This window comes from Lipophrys pholis (genome assembly GCF_963383615.2).
Source record: "Lipophrys pholis genome assembly, chromosome: 8".
In the NCBI taxonomy this organism is placed as follows: Eukaryota; Metazoa; Chordata; class Actinopteri; order Blenniiformes; family Blenniidae; genus Lipophrys; species Lipophrys pholis.
The window spans coordinates 9,818,757-9,843,607 of NC_137630.1; the positions used below are offsets into that span (position 1 = coordinate 9,818,757).

General features: G+C 42.6%; 1 protein-coding gene across 1 annotated transcript in view; it reads right to left on the reverse strand.

Moving 5' to 3' along the window:
- agrn (agrin) overlaps positions 1-24,851 on the reverse strand; it is a 315,332-nt gene that overhangs the window by 81,661 nt on the left and 208,820 nt on the right. The window contains exons 7-8 of the mRNA XM_080470074.1: positions 20,695-20,901; positions 6,270-6,491 (exon numbers count right to left, since the gene is read on the reverse strand). Coding sequence (XP_080326200.1) covers positions 6,270-6,491; positions 20,695-20,901 — 429 coding nt within the window. The remainder of the gene's footprint in view (positions 1-6,269; positions 6,492-20,694; positions 20,902-24,851) is intronic.

The window sequence follows — 24,851 nt, forward strand, 5'->3', positions numbered from 1 at the left end:
ACGCAATCTGGGAACCAGTGAAATTTAGTTTCAAAAATGATCTGAGGCTTGCACTCTAAATGGAAAACTGATAACTTTAGAAAGGATAGGCTGAAGAAATGTGATGTTAGAATAAGCTGGTGATGACATTTCAATGTGTATTTATTCTTAATCATTCGTTGCATCTCAAGGTAGCTTTTCATGGGTATAACAATATCTAATGCAGTCTGAAGAACAGCTGCGTCGAGAGAGATGTAAAACCAGAATTTAGAATTTGAATTAGAAAGCGAGTTTGTATGGTTGTTTGCCTCTGTGTTTCTCTGATCTGCTGGCGAGGGAAGGAAGATGGAGGTGTACCTGCTCTCGACCATAACAGAGATCAGGTCTTGCACCATGTATGGACCTTCTGAATATGGGCAGAATCTGTAGAATCTATCTGTATCCCTTTCATGCATTCATCCACCCATCTGTACACTTTTGTATCCTGGTGAAAAGCAAGTACTCCTTTTCACCAGTTCATGCACCACAGATTCATTTCGGCCCTATTCACATGACATTTTAGCTGAAAAAGCAGAGTTTTTGCTTAGTGAGTCTCAACTATAAAACTACCAAGTTCCAGGGGAATATGGACTGGGAGTCAGGACACCCTGGAGGCAAACATTGTCGTTATTGTCCATCGACTCCACACGTGCAGAAGTATTTACTATGGCCATAGTGCGTGTGCACAGTAGCAGAGTCTCAGAAAAGTTGCATTTTCCCAGTTTACACGGAGCCTGATCCTATTAGAAAAGTTCCAGCATGGGAGCCATTTAAATTAAAGTTGCATTTTCAGTGGCTCCGAGCACCGTTTACCATGTAAACAGGTCCACAAAACACAAATAAAGTTTTCTGTTTTTACATGGCCGTCCAAATGAGGCTTTAGAATCACCAACGAACCAAACAAATCAGCCCAGTCTTCCATGACAAAAGACATGAAGGCGCAGAGAGAACATGCAAACAGTGCCCAGAAAGGCCCGAAGGTGCTGACCGCCGTCTATATTCTTTGATATTGAATGTGACACTAAGCATTGTTTGTCGAGGCGCCGAAAACCATATGAGCGAAAACTAAACAGGTGATGAACACGGAGCTATCTTAACCGTGAAAGAATAGGTGTAAAAGCGAATGGGAATCCTAATGACAGCCTACACTAACACCTCCGGTCTCAAAGCAAACCTGTCAGGACTAAATCAAGGAGCTGGCTGCTTCAGACAGTTTCCTGCAATGTGACAGCTTCTGTTGTGAGACGGCAGTGTTCTGGAAGTGAGAGTGACGGATAGTAGCAGGTTGAGTATAAAACTTGCCCTTGAATGCTTGAAGGATTGACTCATTGGAATGAAAAACCAAAAAAAAGAAAAACAATAGGAAAGAAAAACAAAGACCCTACAGATTTACAGCATATTGTGTAAAAAATCTGAAGTGTGGCTCGGGGGGTCTGGACGGAGTATTACCTCAGGATTAAGCAGGAAGAAGAGGGCTGCTTCGTGTTGTGAAGGCTCGTGAACATGCTTCGGCGATAACAACTCCCCCATGGACGCCTGCCTCGCCTGCACGGCCACCATACTATTAACTCTGCCTCCCACTTTTCTTGCTCCTCCTCATCTTATTTACCTCCATCTTCCTTCCTCCTCTGCATTCATCACCTTCCCCTCCTCCTTTACTCTGTCCTCTTTTCACTGTCTCCTTCCTCTCATGCTGCTGATGTGACCTATATTTCTTACTCAACTGAGAATATCATTTCCAACACCTGTGGGAGAAGAAAAGGGGGAAGTTGTTATTTCCTTTTCTCAAATGATTCTGGCGCCTCTGCTCTCATCTGTTTGGGTAAAGCCGCATGAATGGACTTGTTTTTTTTTTTTTTTCCTCCTCCCTGCGTCGGATGATATCCAACCAGGGGGTCTATTAACAGAGCACACCTCTCCCAGCCCACCTTACAAGGTCGCCCGCCACTCAAATGCAAGGAGGAGGGAGGAAATCTCAGAATAATAACAAATGTCACTCATATTGCTATCAGGTTGCACCTGAGCCATATAGATAACCACTATTTTTCAGCCCGGAGGGAAGGAAATGAAATTACGGCTGGGCCCAGGAGATGCTGTCGAACAACACACACACACACACACACACACACACACACACACACACACACACACACACACACACACACACACACACACACACACACACACACACACACACACACACACACACACACTGTGGCACTTCTCTCACCTCTTACACTATTACTGCCCTCACCATCTCTCCTAAGCTGCTGCCTTTGAGCCCGCCAGCCATAAATATGACGGCTTCCACCCGGAGCACTTGGACAGAAATAAAAGGACAGCGAGAGTAAACAGAAATATCATTCCTTTCCATGGCTCTTTTGGAGATTACACATATGAAAACGTGGAAAAACATACGGTGCTCCTAATTTCCAGCGGGGAAAGCCAAACAAAGACTAGTAATAAAAGTCACCGCTTCCCTTGCTGGATTTGAAATACAAGGGTCCAGTTTTCTCCCGTCGCTGAAAATTCCCCCTTTATTCACAGTCAGCTTATGTGTTTAGCACTTAATTGTAGTTATTCCAGCACAACCTGAAGGGAGCATATGTTGTTTCTCACTCTTTTTCTGCTCCATAAACATGTATAGTATATTAGTGGCAGAAATGGCCTGAGATAATTAGGTGAGATAATGGCTTAAGTCAGTCAGGTGTTATGGTGCTGAATAAAGCCCAGTAAAGCTGTGCAAACAGCCCAGAAATAACCCACATTATCATTGCCATCATTCCTCGGCTGGCTCGCGCTTGGCAAGCCAATGCCTCAGCATTTTTATGGCACCATTGCGCTGACGCAGGCCTGTTCCTCTGGGAGCCAAGAACCATCCGTAGCACTGGATTACAAACAGGGCCCCTTCACGCCGCCAGCTTGCTCTGCCTCTCGCTTTTTAAAGTAAAGACTATTCATTACAGTGGAGGGACCCCTGGCCGACAGAACTGCCATCTACCTGAGAAGTGTACGTGCACCAAATTGACTCGGCCTGCCTGCCCGGCGAGCGAATGCTGCTTTCGCTCCGTTTCTTGTAGGCATGCTTTTCGTACATACTGGATTTCAATTTACAGAAGGCTGGGGGGGGGGGGGGGTTGGATGATGGATGCAATACACAGATAACTGGGGAGCCAATGTACACTTAAAAAAAACGAAACAAAAAAAAACAACTAAAAACTTCTGTGTAATTTAGCGTAAAATACTGGCAGATGTGGCTGCCAGAATTTATGCCAGAAAAGATATGAAGAGGCTGAATAATGTATTACAGTATGCTATTTTGGCAACGATAAATTTAAGTGAGAAAGGCTTCATGCTTTTGGTGACTGGGCTGTAAATCAGTTTTGCTGTAAACACAACGGCAGTATTAGAAACGGATTTACGCCACACAACATTAGAAAGAAGAGATGTACTGCAAAAAAGTAAAGGAAGTACAGAAAGAAAGTACAAATGCATTATATGCCCAATGTGGCATTTCAATAAAAGGTTGTACTCATCAGCTATGGAGGCCACAATTTTAAAGCAAAAATGCAAACCTCACTGAAATGAGTGATAATTAGGTCTGATCACGCCTCATCCATTTAAAGTGTGCGCTGCAGCAGAAAGAGATCTCAAATACATACAGCCCATTCTGATCACACACGAGCCTACAAATACAGAAACTACGGTTTTCGTACATCCTCAAAATGTTCCCATTTAATGCATTTTTCACTAAACTGATTATGGTTATGATTGGAAATAATACATTAAAGTACACAAACTCACCGTTGAGGTATTACTTCGTCTCGAAGGCTACTTTACCAGTGTTGCTGATCTCTCCGCTAAGAGCATTGTCGCCATTTTCATTTCCAAAAAGTTTTGCATTTACACTACATGTAAACAGCTGTCAGGCTGAAGATTATGTAGTTAGCATGCCACGCCATGAGTTGGCGCTGTTGGTTGTTTTTGTAATGAAACCACACACACATGCATGAGAAAACAACACGCTTTAAACATCGAAAATGGCTAGTACCTTTTGTGTCCTTTGTCACGGCTATGTCAGCTTTGGAAGAGTAATTATACATTTGTCAGTTTCATTGAGTGGGATGTTAATAGGTTATACATACCAACGTGTAATACTCTAGTCCATTTTGATACCTATGTTTACATATTTTCAACATAAACTATTTATTTTAGTTTCTGTTTTTCTACTTAATTTTTGTTACTTATTGGTTTGATGTATCTTTTTTTTGTTTTTATTGTCAATTTTGGCTTTCTTTTTTTTTTTTTTTTTATATATATAATTTTCTTCATTTGCATGCATGTGTGGGGGATTATGTTTTTGTTTTTGTGTTAAGAAGAAAAATAAAAACAAAACTGGGTTATATGTACCTTGAGGAAAATGTATGCAGTGCTGAAAATCCAATAAAAATACATGGAGAAAAAAAAAAGAAGACGATCAGGGGCCAGTAATCTCACCTTTAAAGTGAAAACTAAAGTCTGCCAGTGACGCTAAAATTGATCAATTTTGTTAGTATCAATGAGAAATATGTTGACATTCCATTTGGATGCAAGAATAACATTTTCTATGTTTTTGGGTGAAGGATGTGTACATTTTTCTAAGCCGATAAAAAACAAGGTTATGTTGGTTAAATGAAGATAATGATTCCTGGAAGAGTGATTGATGCTTGCTGCTATTAGAATCTGTTGCTGCTCGTCTGCATGTCTCAGAGTAACACTACGTATAATGTTCCAACTATGTGAACATTATTAAAACAGACTAAAGTAGCAAAATAACAACAACAACAAAAAACAATGCGTACACGGACATTCGTATGGACAGACAACCAAGTTGGATTGAGATTACAGGTGATTCTCAACTATAAATCTACCTGGATTAGACCAAAACCTAATATACAAAAATCCACAAAACGACCTTTAAAATCTCCATTATCCAACATTTTCTTTCTGTTGACATCTGTTATATAATTTAGTTACAAACGTTTATGGCCTTTTTCTAATATTTCTACAAATGTACCTATTTTTAGAGTGTGTACTAATGTCTCTTACTCCTAATCCCCCATGATAATCTAATAGTTAATGTTTTAATGCCGCTAGTTGACAGTTTTTTTTTCAACAATGTAGATTGTCATACCACCACTCAGTACAACGGATTCAAAATCCGATTGCTTGGAGCGGATAAACTCTGCACATCAAGCAGTTTGTGTGCGTCAGGACTGCGCTGTGGAGCATAATTTCATAACGGTGAAGTCAAACTGTAACGTTGTATTGATCATTTTGTTAACTGCTCAGCTGAATACGGCACTGCGGAGACCAACTGATTCTAAGTGTTATGGTCTTCAAAGCATGAAGGGACAAAAACAAAAAAAAAAAGGGGGAACATTTATTGTAGTAAAACTGAGCGAATGAGGTAGCTGTGAGAGTCAGGCCAACGGTCTAATAACTGCTGTACTCTTGCGTGAGTGTGTTTGAGAAAGTAAATGGTTTGATTGTAGACAAGAAAGACTACTCAATCACCAATTAGCGTCCATGGGAAAATCGGCCTTGTAAGATGGCATTAAGCCATCAAGAGCACTCACTAAGTGGGTTTACCAAGCTGAGAAAAAAAAAAAAAAAAAAACCTGTCCATATGGCTGTGTGCGTACATGTTGGATATGAAGATATTTTTACCACTCGAAGCTTTGCTGTCGCTGGTGTGCTAATGACTGGCTCATACTCAGCCACTGCCGCACAAAAGCCGAGTGACTCATGTAGCCAATTACAGACGAGTATGTGCCCGCGCTCTTTCATCGTGGATAAAGCTCGTCTTCACTTAAAGGTCAAAACAGGCAAATTGGGACTCTGGGTGTTGGGGGGGGGGGGGGCTGAAGATGAGCATTAGTGAACAGATGAAGAGTAATGGATGAGAGATCAGGAAATTCCTCAGTGTGTTAAGCATTGTTTTGACTTTTCAAATGGACTCTGGAGGGGGATGACGCATAAATATAACTCCACTCTTCTGTATGTGTAATCGTAACATCTGTGGATTATAAAATCCTGCCTCTGAGTAATGTAATCTTATTAATTAAGGAGAGCTAAACTATATTCCACAGAGAGGGATCCCTTCTTACCTGCGAGCTACCATTTTGGACACTGTTATGGTGTGATACGACCTCGGTGGGATAACTTTCAAGTTAAATATGAGGTGCTTGCGGAAGTAATCTGCTACTCACCACAAGGCCCTTTGTGCTGGATGTGGATGGCCTTCTGCAGGACACAACCCATCGCCCGCATTTCGCAGGGGCTACCGTAGCTGTGTCCGTCGGAGCCGCACACGGGGTCGGATGTCTGCGGGCAGGCCTCGGGGCACTCGCACACCGGCTCGTTGTTCTTGACCACGCACACCGCCCTGTGCTCGCACGCCTTGTCCAGGCAGGGGCTCGGCTCGTTGAGATCTGAAGGCCGACCGCCAAAAACACAGAGAGACGCAGTCAGAGGGATCGGAGGGGGAACAAGGCAGGATGAGAGGTGGGCAGAGTCTAAAGCAGAGGTTGGAGAAAGGTCGGGGGCTGGAAAGGGGCACAGGTGATGGAAAGGTAAGTCCACATGGAAAACTGCAGGTTTTGTTGTGTTAGAAAAGGGTTGGGAAAGGAAAAGAGACATGAGGGAATATGCAATACATCTCCACTACTGTGACACCTCTGCTTCCACAGCTTCCTGCCATTTCCCTGCCTTTGTGCCTATTCTGATGTATCCTAAATCTTTGAAGAGTCCACTGAATCTGGTGGTATGAGGACAGCTCATAAAAACACGGCCCTGTAGCACAATAGAGATGAAAAAGCCCACGAACAATGGTCGCACAGCCCTTTTTTTCCTTCAGCCACGTAAACGGTTGGATTAATTGACGTTCCCGGTGTGCCCCTTCAAAGGCTGCCATTTGCATCTCAGTGAGAGCCATAGCTTCAGCCAAAGCTGGTTCAACTGACATGGAGGAGCTAGAAAAGGAAGACTAAAAGGGACGGAGAGCAAGCACACGAGAAAGAGAGAGAGAGAGAGAGAGAGAGAAAGAGAGCGAGAAAATGTGGAGAGCGGGAAAAGGAGAAAAAAAGATGTAGGCGAAGAGAAGAAAGAGCCCTCTGCTTAATAATTCAAAAAAGGAAAGCTCCTGGGCAGAGGCAGATATGAAATGGGAACATCAGAGAGAGGTGTCTGCTTCAGTCTCTCCCTCTTATGCACTAACTCCGGCATGACTTCATTAAAACCAGGACAGGATTTTGCCCCGTGATGCTCGGCAGAGGCAGACGGGCGCAGGCATGCTGAGTTGATCAGGGAAGAGTGAAAGGTGGCGTGGACAATGCTTTGATCACAGCTTCCTACACTGACTGAATCGATTCTCTCCAGCTTTATGTGTCAATGAAAATATTACATGGCATTGTGTTGACTGGGACGGGGTGCCGGCGTGCGAGGACTGGGGCCTTTAGGCGGGAGAGCACACATGCTCCGGCATCAACAGTCAAGTCTAATCCCATCGCTCCGCAGTGATTTTCATTTGAAAAGTTTTATGCATGACGGATGGATCGCTCGGCTAAATGCGGTGTGCAGATTAGAGGAAAGAGCAGAAGGCGGCATCAAATGGTTTTCGACGGGAGGCACCGGGGGAAAATTGAAAGAGGTGCATTTCACAGACCGCGTGAAACAAAACTTCTCCCTTGCCTACATCTCTACCTCTGGATTTATCTTCGGGGTGGAGGCGCTGTCATGCCCCTTGTAATGACACCACCCATGGCTCCATCATTATGAACACCATTATGGGATTAGATGGCGACAGGAGGGGGGCGGCGGCTGGCTCGGCGTGCTCGGAGCCCCATGATTCATTTATCAGCTCGGAGACATTTGGTGGCTGACTTGTAGTGCTAATGCGGGGGTAAATTATCAGCTAATAAAACAGACGGTGGCAATTAACTGGCTTCAGTCTGATTAAGGTAATGGAAAGTGTATAGAAGGCGGCAATGAATATCACCATAACATCACAAGACCAACTTTATGGACCGTCTTTCTGAGTTATGATGAACACTACATGGAGGAATATGTATTAAAACAATGACAACTAGAGGACAATGATGGAGAATTTATGTATTTTTGTGAACCAATGCTTGGATGTGCAGCCTGAATGGCTCATTGAAAAAAAAAAAAAAAAAATTTAATTGTGTTTGGTTATTCTAAAAGGCTCGGAGACAAAGAAACTAATTTATGTTGTTGAGAGTCATTTTTATGAGCGCTGAGATTTAAATACAGTCCAGAGAGGGAAACGAATAACAAAAAAACCCAACAACATTTATATAAAAATTGCTAAGTTGCTGATTCTGTATACACTCAAAACTCTCCATTTGTAAGATTATCCTAATAACGGATATTACCTCGAGATAACCTTACTTTTCGAACTATAAGCTGCACGAGGACAAAACAAAAAGTCAAACATGGTTGTAATGATGGTTTTACGGCACATTCTGTTGTCATACAGTGGCATCTAGTGGTCCCAGGTGGTATTTACTGGTATATTTCTTAATATGAGTTTACACAACAATGTTTTCAAGTGAACATGAGCATGAGAAGAGAGCGTACTGCAGAGGACTGCGTGGCCGGGAGCACAGCAGGACAGCGTGGGTCTCGAAGAGGAGCCGGGATGTCTGGAAAGGCAACAGCAGGGAAGTGTGTGTGTTCATAAAATGGTGAACGGCAAGGCTGTGTCTGTCTCTCCGACTGTAGTGAACCCAGGAGTACAGGAGTTTCCTGTGACAGCAACTTTTTGAAAACGTCTGCCAAGGTGGAACTTTTATGCTCCGACATTCCATTTCCGACTTTTTTGAAATGAAACTTAAAATGTTGCGTCGTGTAAACGGAACCTAAGTCACATGATCGGTCAAACAACTGAAACACGTCTTATAGTCCGGAAAAAACAGCAACTCGGATTTTGAGTCAATAGACAGACTGTTTGTGTTTATCACAGACTTAATAGACGTCTTCGGGCGTGTTCACATTCACCTGTTTGATCCGGACCAGAGTTCTATTCAGGGAAAAAACGTTTCATTTGGGCAACATGAACACACCCATGAACTCTGAACTGGAGCTGAGAAGAAATCGCTGGTCCCCTTGAAAACACGGGTCTCAGCTCGTTTGCAAACGATCTTTCTAGCAGATGGGATGAGAAGACAGGGTAGAGAGGACCTGGCAAAGTGTGCAATGCATTCTGGGAAGTAAACAAACAAAGCTAACCACGCAAATCAGAAGACACAGAAAGAAATAGTTGAAAAACATCTTGCAGGCAGACGTGGAGTAGAGAGGTAGAAGTAGCTCATTGATATCTGGTCTGAAGACTAGATATTGCAGTTGTTTGTGGCTACCCATTCGCCACAGGCTAATTAGCCTAGCCACCACAGGCTGAAGTGGCGGGACTTCCTATTTCAGTCCGGACCAATCAATGAGCCGTGTTTCCTCTTTACTTCCTCTCTGGTCAGTGGTTGTTTAGGACGACAGCGCCTCCAAACGATCAGCTGTTGTAATTGCATTACATATTCCAGGCGGTTTGGTTCGGTCTCAAAATCAATGTGAATGCCACCCGAACCAAACGAAAGTGTGAAAACTATTTGAAACAAAAGATCCAATAACAACAGACTGCAAATCTTTTTTGGGGGTGGTCAAATATTGTGTTTTCTGCAAAATCATTGTAAACATCTCACTGGATATTTGTTAAGGTAACTGGGCCGATGCTTCAACGTTTAAAAGTTTGTCATTTTAAACATCAAAGACATCTTCTAACAGAGTCCAAACTTGGAGTCCAAAGACTTCAATAGATCAGTGACAGTTAAATAGTCAAGGACCACCTACTGTTTTCCCACTAAGCTCTGGCTGGAGTTGAGCAGATCTATCTGGGTCTCGTGCAAGGACAAGCGCTCTCCCTTGTGCTGCAGCGAGTGTTTCAGATTAGCAGGTGGAACGCCACGATTGATTTCTGTTTCCCTGCCAAGCCGCTGCTTCAAAAGAGCTTGGAGGTGCCACATAAATATGTAAGCTGCTCAATGCAGCCTAATTTGGTACCGCTTCTAAAACAATTCATTCCCCGTGATCTCATTTCAACGCCGTGCGTGTGCCCGAAAGTGTGCGCGACTGTGTTTGTAAGCGTTCGTACGCTTGTGATCTGAGCTTAACTGTGCCACCTTGGCCTCCATAAAAGTTCACCAGCTCACTTTCCAAGGACGGGCTCCTGAAACACAACTGCAGCCTCCGATAACGCCTTTTGTCTCGCACTTCTGTTTCTCACTCCGAAAAAAGAATCCCCCTCCCAAACAATTTTTTTTTTTTTTTATCATTCTCCACCTCTGGGGGGAAAAGAAATAGATAAATATATAATTCTGCCTCATTTGGAAAAAAAAAAAGGACAAATATTCCTAAGTGTGAAAATCTTATGACAGTTCAAAAGTGAAGCTGTCTTTCTGCTCTCGTTTGGATGCAGGCGGAGGCTTTGAAATGGCAGCCTGTCACAACTGAAGCTCGTGGGACGGCGTTCACAAGCCTTTTCCAGCTCTCCCTCTCTCCCTGGTCGTCTCCCAAACGCTTAAATCCATCGCTTCACGCATGTATCTGTGTTTCTGTCAGGCAGGTCCAGAATAAACCCAAGTTGTTGGGTTTACACCGAGCTATTTATACGTGGAAATTAACTTGACAGTCGACTGGGAACAGCTGTAGTGTCAAACGCGTGGCGCCACGCTCGCCAAGGCATTGTTACACCGGATGAGCAGGTGCACGGAGAGCTGTGACGGTGAGTGTGTGGGGGGGTTACATTCTGGTCACCTCAGTGTGGATCCTGTCTGCCTCGGTTTTAATCACTGTGGTGTTTTACTGGCGGGGATTACTTGCAATTTGAAGTTACCCCTCGCCCCCTCCAGCAGAGGAATTGGAGAGCCACGCTGGAAGAACTAAGAGGAAGCACTTCTCTGCTGTCCTAACATGTGCTCACCTGTATGATTACTGCATTCTCAGCAGCGCTATCTGACAGACAAAGTGGCGAGGACCCCCTCAGTGTGACTTTAAAGCCTTAACAACCGCTCGTTAGGTCGGCGTGATGGCACGCCGAGGGACTCCTGGCTGGTGGTGGCTGCGCGGTTTGCTCCGTAACATGGAATACTGGGAGATTATTTTGGCGAGCGTTTCCTCCCATCCCCACTCAGCTCATACATATGTTAATTGAACTTTTTTTCCCCCCCCTTGGGTCTGTGTGCAATTCCAAATCGCTCCCTTGTATTTTGCAGGCCAGTGAATCAGTGTAATCCAGGTGATGCTGGACGTGGCCAACTGGCAGAGAGAGTCACCTAAAACGTCGAGCCTTCACAATACAGGGCGTCCAATAGGACGCAGGAAGTCCACAGCAGGCCCCACCCTTTCTGTGTATTCACCTGCAGGCTCTTGATCCCCACTGCCTTTGCCTGTCTCGCATTAAAAACATTTATGTATCATATTAGTCGAGGAAAAGGGAGGTGCACAGAAAAGGCTATATTAGCATACAGCAAAAGGCATACCCGCGGGCTGTGTCTGTCTACCACTGAATACTTATCACAGGCGGGAGGTGAGTCGAAGCTTCTTTGTGCATTTACAACTAAGAACATGCTGTTCTTCAAAATGGAGACATACGAAAACAGCATGGGGGAGGGGGAGAAGAAAGACGAGTTGCGTTCGCTGATCTCGTGACATGTATTTATCAGAGGTGAGACGACGCACAAACACGGTGGGTGTGTGAGCCGAACAGCTGATGGTATCATCGGGACGAGCGTGAAGATTCCTCGGTCTTATGTGCACAAAGGAAACACTCAACGTCAACAGGGCTGAAGGGAAAAGAAATGAAAATGTAGGAATTGGAAGATACGCGTGGGTAATCTCAGCCCGACGGTACGCCGCGACCACGGCGCCTCCAGTCGCTCCTGACACCCTGTTGACCCACATTTCTCTGCAATTTCAGCTCGATGACAGCCTGCGGGCCGCGCTAAGTGGACCGGCGGTCCCTGGCTGCTGCCAATCTGGCTCCCACGGCACTTCCTCTAATTAACTTGATTAGCAATAACAGCGCTGGTGATCTCAGGCCGACTTCCACACTCCAGCTCCGCCACTGTTTGCGAGTCCAATCACAGATGCACAGGCGGAGATGCTCATCAAATAAACATGCAAATGATCAAATATTCTGCGCAGAGTCTTGACACCTAAGGTGACTGATTTTTCTTTCCTGCTCTGCGGAGCTCTTTGTCAATGACAATGTGTCTTCCGCTGAGTGATTTTGTGTTAACCTCCAGAGGCGACAGGCGACACATTTTAAGCAACTCGCTCGCTCGCGTGAGTTTTTCCTGCACTCGTAGCCATGAACTCAGCTGCGTACACACACAACGACAAAGGCGCTGCAGAGAAAGGGTTTGTGTCAACGAAAGCAGCAGCCCTTTCATTTGTCCACTGATAGTTTGTCTGCCGGTGCGTTCCTCGCCGATATGTTTTTTTTTTAAACAATTCTCCTTATCCATGCTTTCAAAAGGCCACACTGCTGCCCTGATTCCCATTATATGAGCAGCCTAACTAGACATTTCGAGCCCCCTCTCAACCTCTTATTCTGTTAATACCAGACATGAGACCAGCACATCAAACAGACTCCCGGGAGTCACAGTGAGCCACTTCACTCCTGCCTGTCTGATTTAAAGTGTTACCGGAGACCAGAGCTGCCAATAATACTCATATTGTTTACTGACGTAGAACTACAGACACACAGAAGAGAATAAGTACTGACTGAACTTTTTTACTAGAGTAAAAGTATACTACATTTCTATTATAATAATAGATCCACCAGCTCTGTCATTATAATCACGCTTCTCGAGATGCAGGTGTGTCTGACACTTTTCCCCCCTAAAATTTACTTTAAAAAGACACAGATAATATAATTTGACTTTATATGACACATTGTGAATTAGATATGTTTTGGAAGGATTCTAATTTCTGAAAGTGGAACAGAAGGTTTTGGCCTTAAATGTAATTAATGGAACTTTCTTAAATGCATCACAACTCATCGAGGTTAAAACAGGGAACGAGCCATTTGAGAGGATAGACTAAAGATATCTGTGTCCAGTAGTAACAAGAAAATACTCAAGTGAAGTCTACTAACGAATTGCCACCTCTGCAACATGTGCACAGACAAAGAAGGAGTTGTAGGAAAAAATAAAGTTGTGATGCAGCTCAGAAAAGAGAAGATAAGGAAAAAGAGAGCACTTTTAATCATACAATTTCAACTGTGAAAAGTTTTCTTTTTTTTTTTTTTAAACACATTTTGAATCCACGAGGCCGAATGAAATGAATTTATTCATTTCGTAGATGTTTTTTTGTGAAAGTTTGCTAAATTGTATTCATAGATTTGTGTCTGAACTTATCGGATATGTTTGAGACTCAGCCTTGACATTGAGTAAAGTCTCTGTGTATTGTTTGTGAATCATTTCTTGTAGTTGTTTATGATGTTTTCCTCCCACAAGTCAATCCTCGTCTGGGTGCCAGAATTGGCTGAACACATTAAATGATCTCAGAGGTGCGGTGGAAGGTATTTTGATGTAGTATGAAGTCACACAGCAGTCATCACTCTGAACCAAACGTACGACAGTTGTAACTAATAGCTGGATATATTCTTTCACATGTTAACATGTCTATTTTTTTTTTTATTAATCTTTTCCTATACTACATTTGGTCAACTTCAATCAGTCTTGTCGCACCGAGCTTTAAACGAAATCTTGTGCAACTTGTCGGGTTATTTCAGGGCCATTAACAGAACCTAGCAGACTTCCAGATTTTGCCGAGTTGTTACTAAGAAACTCAAACTTTTCACTTCGGTACAAGAGAATCAAAGCCGTGCTCATTGAATATGTTTCAGTGTCGTTTTTATACAATTTGTAGGTGAAACAAAGAATCAAAGAAAGCAGCAAGAAAGTTTAAAAGCCCATGAAAACATCGGGGAGCCGCTGCACCAACAGAGCTCAATTCTTTAAATAACACTGAACAATCGCTTCTGAATTTAAGCTACAACAACCCACACTGCATGCACGGCACTTTGTTTGGTTAGTGCCGCTGTCCTGCTGTGTTCACATCATATGGAAAGGAGGAAAAATAAAATAAAAAACAGGATTTCTTTGCTTCAGTCTAAAAATATCCTCCCACCTGTGTGTATGTGTGTGTGTGTGTATGTGTTTCTGATATTGTCTTACATGAGCGGAATTTCTTCATGTTAAATTTGTATTTGAATGCAATCCTCTAGGTGTTTATACAGTGTACATGAGGAAAAACGTCAGTGAAAAGGTGACAAGATATTAATTTCCTCCAATCGAGACGATGACCCACAAACCAAAAATATAGTCACGTGTACATTGGACAGCGGGAATTCATGATATTTCAGTGGAGCTGTGTGGAGAAATGTCCTGCTAACCATTAGAAACGTTCACAAAGAGTGAAATTAGACATAATGAAAGATGATTTAATTAATTTGCTAAAGGAAAGTAACTTCTCAGAAAAAAGGCTTGAAAACTGCTTGTCCCATCGACAAATGCTCATGACCATAAGTTGCTCTGATGTCACTTTGTGTAAAATTGATATATTGCAGAGAAGAGACACTTCTATCTACTGCTTTATGGTTTTGATTGCCCTTTGACAAACGCCTCATAAGTTACACCACTCTAATTTCAACTGAGAGGAGAATTTGGATATAACTTCTACATGGGTGCCTTAAAGAAATGAGGCTAGTAAAGCAGTGAAATTTGTTCCCAAAGATATTAAGAAAAAGCTGACAAATAATGACGATGCGCTTCAATGCCGGTGCCCTGGCGCACAAATAAGACTGATTACCTTCTTTACTCGGCATTGAGTCAAAGGTTGTGTCATCCGGTCTGCCTGATAGACGTCTCTTTCTTCCTGCGGAGTCACAGGTCTCCTCTACTCCGTGTGAGAATCCAAGGCCGCGGCCCTGCTCAGCCTCTTTTTCCCAGCATGCCCCTCTGATTCACTTCCAGCAAGTCCTTCGCATGTTCCCAGACGTCTGGAAGATTTGCGACTCGGTCCCGGACATAAGTTAATCAGCTAAACGCGGTGCGGCGCCTCCAACTCTAAATTGAAGCGCTTTAGATATCAATCAAATTGAGGATGTAACAGACGCGGGATCCTTTGCATGACGATGCCTGGTGGGGGCGAGTGCGGGCAGAGAGGACGGGGGTGACGTTAGACACTGTCACCCACATGAAAAGAGATTTACGACTGCGACGGAAGCGGAGAGTTTAATCCATTTGACAGGCGGCAGAGTGATCGATCACCTCCACCTACGCACCACTCAGCCAATGAAACAAGCAAAGAGATCGTTATTTATCAAATAAGGATAATTTAATACATGTGGCTATTTCTTTTTGGACACCTGAAAGTTTGTCTGCAGCTTTGGCAAAACGTGCAATAGTGAACAAGGAACTATTACAAAGTTTCTTTTCTCGTATTGAGTCAAAATATCATGCCGCATCTAATAAAAGAGACTATATCACAGGGAAGTCAAGCATAAAGCCCGAGGGCCAAAACGGGCCCGATCTTTACCAACAAATCGTAAAGGTTTCAAAGAAAACATCGATTTTTTTTAAAAACTTTAAAATTTTAATTTATTAAGAGTAGCGAACACAATACAACACTGAGACTCGAGCTGAGATATCAACATCAAAGTCGTGGTCACTGTATTTTCTACCAGAAGGTTTCATTAAAAGGATCTTTATGTAGACACTTTTTGTCATTTCCGGGTTGGTTGGTATATTCTGCGCCACAACAAATAAAAACTTAAAAACTTTCAATTTAAAGGGTATTCTGACACAATTCTAGTCCAACCCATCAAAGATGAAATCGGTCTGTATGTGGTATGTATATGTATGCTTGACAACTCCGCTATAACCAAACATGATGCTCAAATCTACATTATGACAAGATGAGTGTCGAAAAACCCTCCTAATTTAAGTTGCACATTGGATGAGACACAAAGCTGCGCAGGTAAAAGCTGAATATTAATTCAAGATCTAAACCTTGATGAAATTTTAAATGATCATAAACTAATTCAACTACATAATCTGAGCAAATTGTTTTTTTGTTTTTTTTATATGAACAACAATCAAAAGATGTTGGTTGGCTGAATCATATTCCCCAACACGTGGAAACTTTTAAAAAGTCGACGAGATTCAGACAACGCTCCACTCACAATGTATCATTTCTGTCACTTTGTGTCAACGACGGTGGGGATGGAAAAACATAAAAGATGTTTATTATCACAGTTTGAACCAAACAATGTTGTTAATCAGCTCTAAGCTGGCACCGCCAACTGAATATAATCCCCCAAATCAAACAAACGAGAATAAATAAATCGTACAAAGCAGGACTTAGAATAACTATTGCAATTATCAACGGCGACAAATTGCTCAGTGTGACGATTTGCATTTAACTTAAGGACATATTTCATGAAAAATATAAAAATTTTATATCAAAGTCATACATATAATAAATCCTATCTTTTTTTTCCTTGTTGACCCCCCCATGATCTCTGATTTGTCAAGTCATGACAGTGAAGCCAAACAATGGACGGTGCTCCCATAAACACGACGGGCATTTTCTCAGGTCTGCTTAAGAGTCTAGGAACTGTCTCATGATGTGTTCCTTTGACATTCGCAAACCTAAAATTAAACCAGAAACTAAGCAGTGAATAAAGTCAAACATAAAGCCAAAACTGTGTTTTCCCAGGTAATTTTAGGATATATTGAAAAGCTTGAATCTCATATGTCATAACACCTTCACAAGACCAACTTGTTCTATTTGTCATTTTGGTCTCATATTTGAAAAGCTACATGAAAGAGAAAGAAAGAAAGAAAGAGAACTTGAGTCTAACTTGAGCACGCACACACACACACACACACACACACACACACACACACACACACACACACACACACACACACACACACACACACACACACACACACACACACACACACACACACACACACACGCACACACACACACACGCACACACACGCACACACACACACGCACAAGGCCTGCATGCATATCATCTGTCTGACTAAACCAACAGTCTCAGTGGGCACCTACGCTCGCCTCTTTTGATGTTTAATTAAAAGTGTATCGGGGGGGCTGTTGCGTTTGTTGCGCTCTGTTTGGAGAAAATATGCAAATGTCAATAAAAATGCATTAAAGAAACATACTGCCGGTCGCTGACGGCTGCCACGCCGAGTGGAGGGGGAATGAGGGGGGGGGATAAAGAGGGAGAGAGAGGGGGAAAACACCGAACAAACAAGGGTGGGGAGTGGGGATAGTGGGGAGGGAGGAATGGGACATGGATTGGCAGAAATAAATAAATTGTAGAAAACATAGATTTGCCATTTCTACCACTTTATAGATTTGCAGCTCAGATGCAAATGATGCCTCCCGAAGCTCACCACCAGAGATTACTCTGGAAATGTGGTGGTACGCTCCCGATCCGCAGGGTGGGGTTTAGTAACATCGAGTAGTTTGAGCTTTAAGAGCTTAAATTCGTGGAGAATCATCAGGGGAGGTGAGCGTGGATGCGCACTGAACGTTCCCTGGGTAAATCACTAATGTGGCACTCGGGCTGGAATTGGTTTTAATATGATGTAATTTTAGAAAACATCCACATTATAGAGCATCTTACTCCCACCTCCACAAGAAGCAACTCCACCCGCGTATTTCGCCACCTCCGTCCCGTCAGTATTATAAAGGAAAAGTGCAATGTGTCAAACTGTAGAGGTTTATCTACAATGAGCCCTCTGATTCACGTCTCAGCGACTGAGAGAGATTTGGACATATAAACAGTGCTTTACATATCTTTTTGACAGCACAGAGAAAGACATCATCACTAATGTGTGTGAATCAAACCTTTAAATTACACCTTTCACACTGGAAGTCTTCTACAGTCTGGCGTGCCAAAGCCAAAGTGGGTCTTGGACCTTTGATGATATCAGTTGAAATTCAGCCAGCTTCCGTTCCCACTGTGCAGCTCAGGGATGCTTCAGTGAAGCTTAAAGTCTGCCGAGCCTTTTCCTCCTCATCATTGTTCTTTTATTAACAAAAGGTGATTTATATTTGATTCCGCGGGGCGGACTCATTATTTTCACCCGCTGCAGTGCCGATGCGGGGTCGTACGGCGTCGCCTTGGATTATTTTCATTGCTAATGTAGGAGAAATTGTGCGGTCTCGCAAAATCTTCACACAATCAAATATGAGTTAGATGCTTCCGGAGAGGTCGCAGTTATGAACTGAGGTTATTTGAGCAAGGTAGTTTTCAAGGAGAGAGGGAAAAGTTGTGGCTGGAGGTAAAAGGGCAAATGAGTACACAGTTGGTCTTCGACTGTTGGGTTTTACATAAACCCCATGCACACCCAGTGCATGTAACGAGTAATATCTGCATGTTATTGGGTATTAACCGCCCCAAAATAGCAGATATCCTGCCTCCTGATGAAATTAAGATGTTGACTTTAAGTGGAGAGACTGCTGTGCAATGTATTTCTAAATTTGTGTAAAGCAACAACATCTATTACTTTACTTAACAACAATTCTGAGATACTCTATTCCCATCTCAAAGTACTGTACACATTCCCTCCTCTACATTTCAGAGAAAATATTGCACTTTGTACTCCAGTCCATTTATCTTATTTGACAGCTTTAGGTTTTCCCCAGATAAAGATTTGACTCGGCTCATAACGGAGCACATTTCAAACCCTCCTGTTCGATACTCCCGTGAAGAAATATTCCCCCTTCTGTTTGACCCTTGTAAAGCGGTCTGAATATAAGGTCTCCTCACTGGACATTTTGCTCATATAATATTCAAATTCACATTCACCGTAATGAATTTTTCACGCCTCGCAGAGCGAGGTGTACTTTTTCCGGGCAAAACCTTCCTTCTTTTCCTCTTGCCTGTCCCATTAATCATCTCACTCCGGCACAGATTGATCTGGTCTCACTCGGTTTATCTCTGCGTGCCCGTCAAGACCACACACAGGATCCAATATTTCACCCAAAGAAAAAAAGATAAGGCAAAAAGTACAAAACCTGAAAACACTTTTTGGGATCGAACTTTAAAGTGTTGATTAAGCTGTTGAATGCGTTTACGAAAATTCTTTTTTTACCAGTCGTCACTGTAATGTTCCTACCAGTGTTTGTAGTGTGAGAAAAGTGTTTCTTTCTGGTTTTATTTTCTATTTTGCTTTAATAAAGCTGCAACAATACATTCCAAGTGATTGTGATCCCTTTGTGTTTTTTGCAATAAGCTGGAGGTACCTCATCCTTCTTTGCTAATCTTGCACTGCGCGTATTCCGACTGAATGTTAATTGCGTTTACTTCCACCTACCAACACAATCCTCACTAGTTTTATACTAGCTTCGTGACTAGACTAGTTAGGTCATTCTGACTGCTTATACGCTCTTAAAATCAACATTTTATAATACTGTATGTATTTGTGTTGTACATTCACAAGAGCACCCAGGGACCATATTAACCCGTCGCGGAGATCTTGGGAGAATGTTTATCTGCGCGGAAAGATACGCCAAGGCCGTCACCTTCAGGTTGGCATACAAGTGATCCACAACAATTCAACAAAACGCAGCCGACCTCAGGTAGTCTAAGAGTTCGGAGCTTTTTGATGGAGAGAGGTTGTTTGGGAAGCAACGAGGTGACGTGCACTACGGCATGCAGCAGGAGGAGAGTCAGGGGTGAGGAGTGGTTAGGACACGGGAGAAGCTTCACTTTGTTAGACGGGGAATAAAACACTCAGAGAGGAGGGAGAGAGGGAGACTTCTCCAACCTCACGGATCACATCTTTGCGGGAGGGTAAACAGAAAGGGAAAAGACATTAATGACACAGAGAAACACAAGGTGGGAGAGGAAAAAGACAGCAGTACAAGACCCCCTCCTGGTAGGTCCACATGGGGCCGGGGTAAGGGCCTCCAGCCCCTCACCGTCCGCTTGATGAGGTCGCCCAGTGGGTGACCCCACTATCCACCTGTGGCCAGACAGCCAGGGAGGAGACGGGCGGCCACACGGACATAGACAGACAGACAGACTGACTGACGCACTGAAACAAGAAAGAATAGCTTTTTTTTATGCAAGAAGTGCACAGCAGACAAAAAAGACAAAGACAGAAGGGAGGTGGGGGGGGGACAAAAGCCACCGGAGTGGAAGACGAGTGAGGGAGAAGAAAGAGAGCAGATGAATGAAACATGAAGGTGGCGTTTCGTTTGGGTAGTGTGCTGAAGATGGAGGGATGGGGCGTGGCAGTGGGTGAGGAGGAAGATGAGAGTTGGGCGAGTGAAGGCACGGCTTTCATAAAGACCCCCAACCCCCCCTTAAGACAACAACGCCCCACCATTTCAGGAAAAATTCAAAGCACAGACTCACATACAGTTAGGCTGGAAGATTCAGAGGGGAAAACACATTGAATATGCATTAAAAATAAGCAGAGACAGACACAGAACAAGAGAAGGGATTCAGCCCGAGTCCCCCGTAAAGCCAGGGTGAGGCTTTTCCCATTCTGCGGCTGCACTCACCACAGGGCCCCGGGTGCTTGATGGGGATGAGGGCCTTGCCCGTGCACTCCGCCTTGCGCTTCATGCAGTCGTTGGCGTAGGTGTGACCGTCCTTGCCGCACACCGGCTTGTAGGTGCCGTCGCACTCGATGGGGTCGCAGGTGCAGCGGGCGTTCAGCTGCTCCACCAGACACACTGCGTTGAACAGACACTCCTCCGGGCACTCGCCTGCAAGAGAAAAGATGAATACTCCAATCCGTCATCTGCCAATTGAACTATTCAGGTGTAACCTCACCCTAACCCTGAAAGGAGTTTTCTTCTTCTTCTTCTTTTTTTTTTTTTTGCATCAGCATTCACCCACTTGTCCAGGTATTTTTTTATTTTTTTATTTATTTTTTTATAATTTGTCACCGAATCTGTACAAACACTGATTAGGTTTTTTAGAGCTGTTTTCAACTCCTAACAGTGTGACAGACTCCTCATCACAGAGGAGCAGGACAGGAGAAATACTCACTGAGCTTCTGGGAAAAACAAAACATGTGCGAGTAGAAAAGAGTTGAACTTTCTCTCTCCACGCGTGTAAAAATAAATCAGTTTTAATCAGTAATCGCATGTTGGGGTTGAGCACCTGTCAGCCGCAGTGTGTCGAAAAGCACGTCTCTCAGCAGCCTTTTGTGGAGTGAATGAAAGCGACACGTCAGAATTGTACGTTAATCGAGTCGTAATGCAATGATTAGTCATCAATAACGTTTATCTTAGCGGGATTTAATTCCAGCCAGATGATCCTGAAGTGGCACAAACGGTCCTGCAGAAACAGTTTTTTGTGTCAGTCAGGTTGCATTTTCTGATTATTTCCATCTCAGAGTGGAGGGGGGCGGGGGGGTAAAATCCATCTCTCGCTCTCAGTGATTAAAGGTTCACCAGGAGACCGGACAAAACACAGCAAATATTTTAATTTCAATCCAAGCAAAGCAAAGCTGCCAACATTCATATAGTGATGCTATTAACTCATGTTGGACGTGCCTGGACTTCACATTGAAAGATCTTGTTGATAACAGTTGTTGGGGAAGTGGAAAGCATGAGGACAGCTCCTTATATATAGACCCACAACTGTCATACCTGTGTTGCTTGTGGATGTTCAGAAAAGCTGATTTGATCAGATTACATCCATAGAAATAATTTTTAAAAATGTTTTAAACTGTCCACATCAATATTCATCATTATGTCTGTGAATCGGTACAGGAAATAAACATGGTTTGTGTCAGTGTCTGTGATGACTGAGGATGTCACTGGTTTGATTGTATGTCTTGTAAACACTGCGGTTTTTCTTAAAAACACATTAACAAAAAAACATTATATCCTCTGGTAAGTACAACAATTTGTGGATCTTGCAATCAAATATTCCCAGCTGTCCACTCTGGGTTCATTTCATGAGACTTCTTTAAACGGTTAAAACTGCGCATATTAGAGTCAGTACAAAATCTTTATTATGATATTTAAAGAGAGCGTTCTGATACAAGGAGCTTCATGAATTCCTTCAAGGTCTCATCTTCATCTATTGTTCCACCTGAAGTCACATGCAGTGTCTAAACAATATTCAACCTTGAGGGGAAATGATGTTTGTATTATTTCTCTCATCAGCGTATACATCTCCCGTACACATCCACTCATTTCAATTCATTCATTTCTTTGCGATATGGAGTGGGCTGGAGAGATCCTGTGTTTTATATTCACAACTGTATTGCCGCACAGCCATCAAAATGCAAAATTAGATATCTATAAAGAATGTTTAAAGCAATAAGGGTTTGGAAGAAAACAAGCACTGCCACAAAAAGTCATTACTTTTGATATTTGATGTTAAATGCTTGAACCTCTTCAGGGATTATTCCAAAGTAATACATTTCTTATACTTTTATATGGTTTGCCGACAGTAAAATATCTGTCAGGTCATGATCCCAAAGAAGATTTCACGTGATGTAATTTTGTTAAAGATTTGATCAAATTTGAGGTTCAAAACAACAACAAAAATAATAAGGTGTTACACATTAATAATTTCTCACATGTGCTTATGATGATGGATGACATTGACAGTCCTAAGTCTAAGTCCAGAAGTAATAACGAAGTGCATTTATTGAAATGATATTGAAAATAAATGACACTATCCTGTGTAGAGATTGAAATGTTTCCATCTTGATGTTTAACCTTAATTTTGGAATAGATGGAAGAAAGTCAAATAAGGGAAGATTTTTAATAACATGTTGGTGCCAAAATGAAGCCTGAAAACACACCAGAGTGAGGTGTGCTCGAAAAACCTTAAATTCTCCAACAACTAAAAGGCCGATGCAGTCACAGTCAAATAAGTTGACATGTTTTTTTGTCTTTTTTCTGATCGTTGATGTCATGTGATGCTGAATCAAGAGATTTATTCAAGTTTTTTATATGAATGTAATTTACACAAACAGTTGATTATTTATCGCTGCGTTATTCTGTTATCTAACTTCGACAGTAAATTACCTTGTTGAAAATGAATTCGACTTACTTCATGTAGGAGAACAAATGACTCTCTTGTTGAGGAGAATGAACAAGACTATCTTGCAAAATTTGCAGAGTTGCAAAAAAAAAGCGTCATAGTTGTCTCTATTTAGGCCCCGTTTACACGTTTTAAGTAAAAACCATTGTTTTTGTGTTTTTCTTTCAGAAACGTTTCACGTATTCACGTCAACATTTTAAGAACAATGTCCACTTACAAAAAATGCGCTATAACACATTAACAAAGGCAAGCTCATGCACATTGGTATGTGGTATATCAATCTAACGCTGTTACAGTGACTCTCAACTCTAAAACTACCAAGTCCCAGGAGAATATGGACTCTGGGAGTCATGACACTCTGGAGGCCGACTTTGTCCAGCTACTTGTGCATGTGCAGTTTGCGCGTTTACACGACTGCCTGCGAGCGCTGTTGTCATGTAAACAAAGTTATGCATTTTCACTTGAAAACGTTTGAAAAAATAAAAATAAATGAGCTCTCAGTATATCGTCTGAACCTCATCGAGCCATTTCTGCACTTCTCGGAGCTCCGTTTTTCTTAACAGCTTATGGGAGAGATTCCATGTTTGTACGGTCAATTCTCCGCAAATTGTCTGGCAACATATGACGATACATTTTCAAACGTGTGAATAGCGAGTGTCGTGCGACACGAACTCCAGGTGAATTTTGGTTGTCTTCCAACATCGATGCCAAATACAGGAAAATAGGAAATCAGTGTGATTCCCTGAGAAAGTTGTGACTTATGCAATTTATTGCAGTTTTGCATCTACAATACAGTTGCCAGTTCTTCCAGGAGTGAGGGGTGAAGCCAATCTTTTAATTTGCATTGTAAACATCAGTGTGTTTGGGACGTTTACACGGAGTGCGCCCTCTCCGGGTCGTCCCCATGCCACGTGCTTCAGATCCTCTTCCCTCCTGATGATTGTGTTAATCAACCTGGTCATTGTCTGCTTTGGTTCTGACATCCTCGCTGTGTTAAAGCCGCCATGTTTCCCCCGTTGGTTTCTCTCACACACACACAAAGCAGCAGCTCAGAAACAACAAAAAAATATATATAATACAAGCTGAATAAAGAAGTTAGGGATGAAGTAAATCGAAGAAGGCTGTTGATTTCACATGACTCGACCCTAACACTCTTTGAAAAAGGGGGAAGATGGATTATGAAGTAACTCGCTGCAAACGATTGCTTCAGCCACAGAAATGGCTCAATGAATAAATATGAGGAAGTGGCTGTGTTTTATTGTGGAGGTTCTAGTTTCGGGTCAGGGGTAATAATAATTTTATTTCTCATCTTCAGTTCAGAACTGTGCACAAACAAAAGCAAACTCTGTGACACACTTGATGTGAAGACACTTGAGAGCACAGATGGGGTCTGCGCTTCGAAACTTTTATAAAGTTTTCCGAGAACTTTAATTAAAAAAAAAAGCTCAAGAATTAATCACAAATTACTTTTTTCTTTTTTTGGGGGGGGGGGATCAAGATGAAGCCTAAACTACTATATTCATAACATTTTGACTCGCTAAGCAAAAAATCTTGTGCGGAAATTAAGAAGAAAGAAAGAAATAGTGGTAATGTGAAATGGCAAATTTGCCACTGAAGTGAGAAAATTCAATTTGAAGCAGCCCTCTGT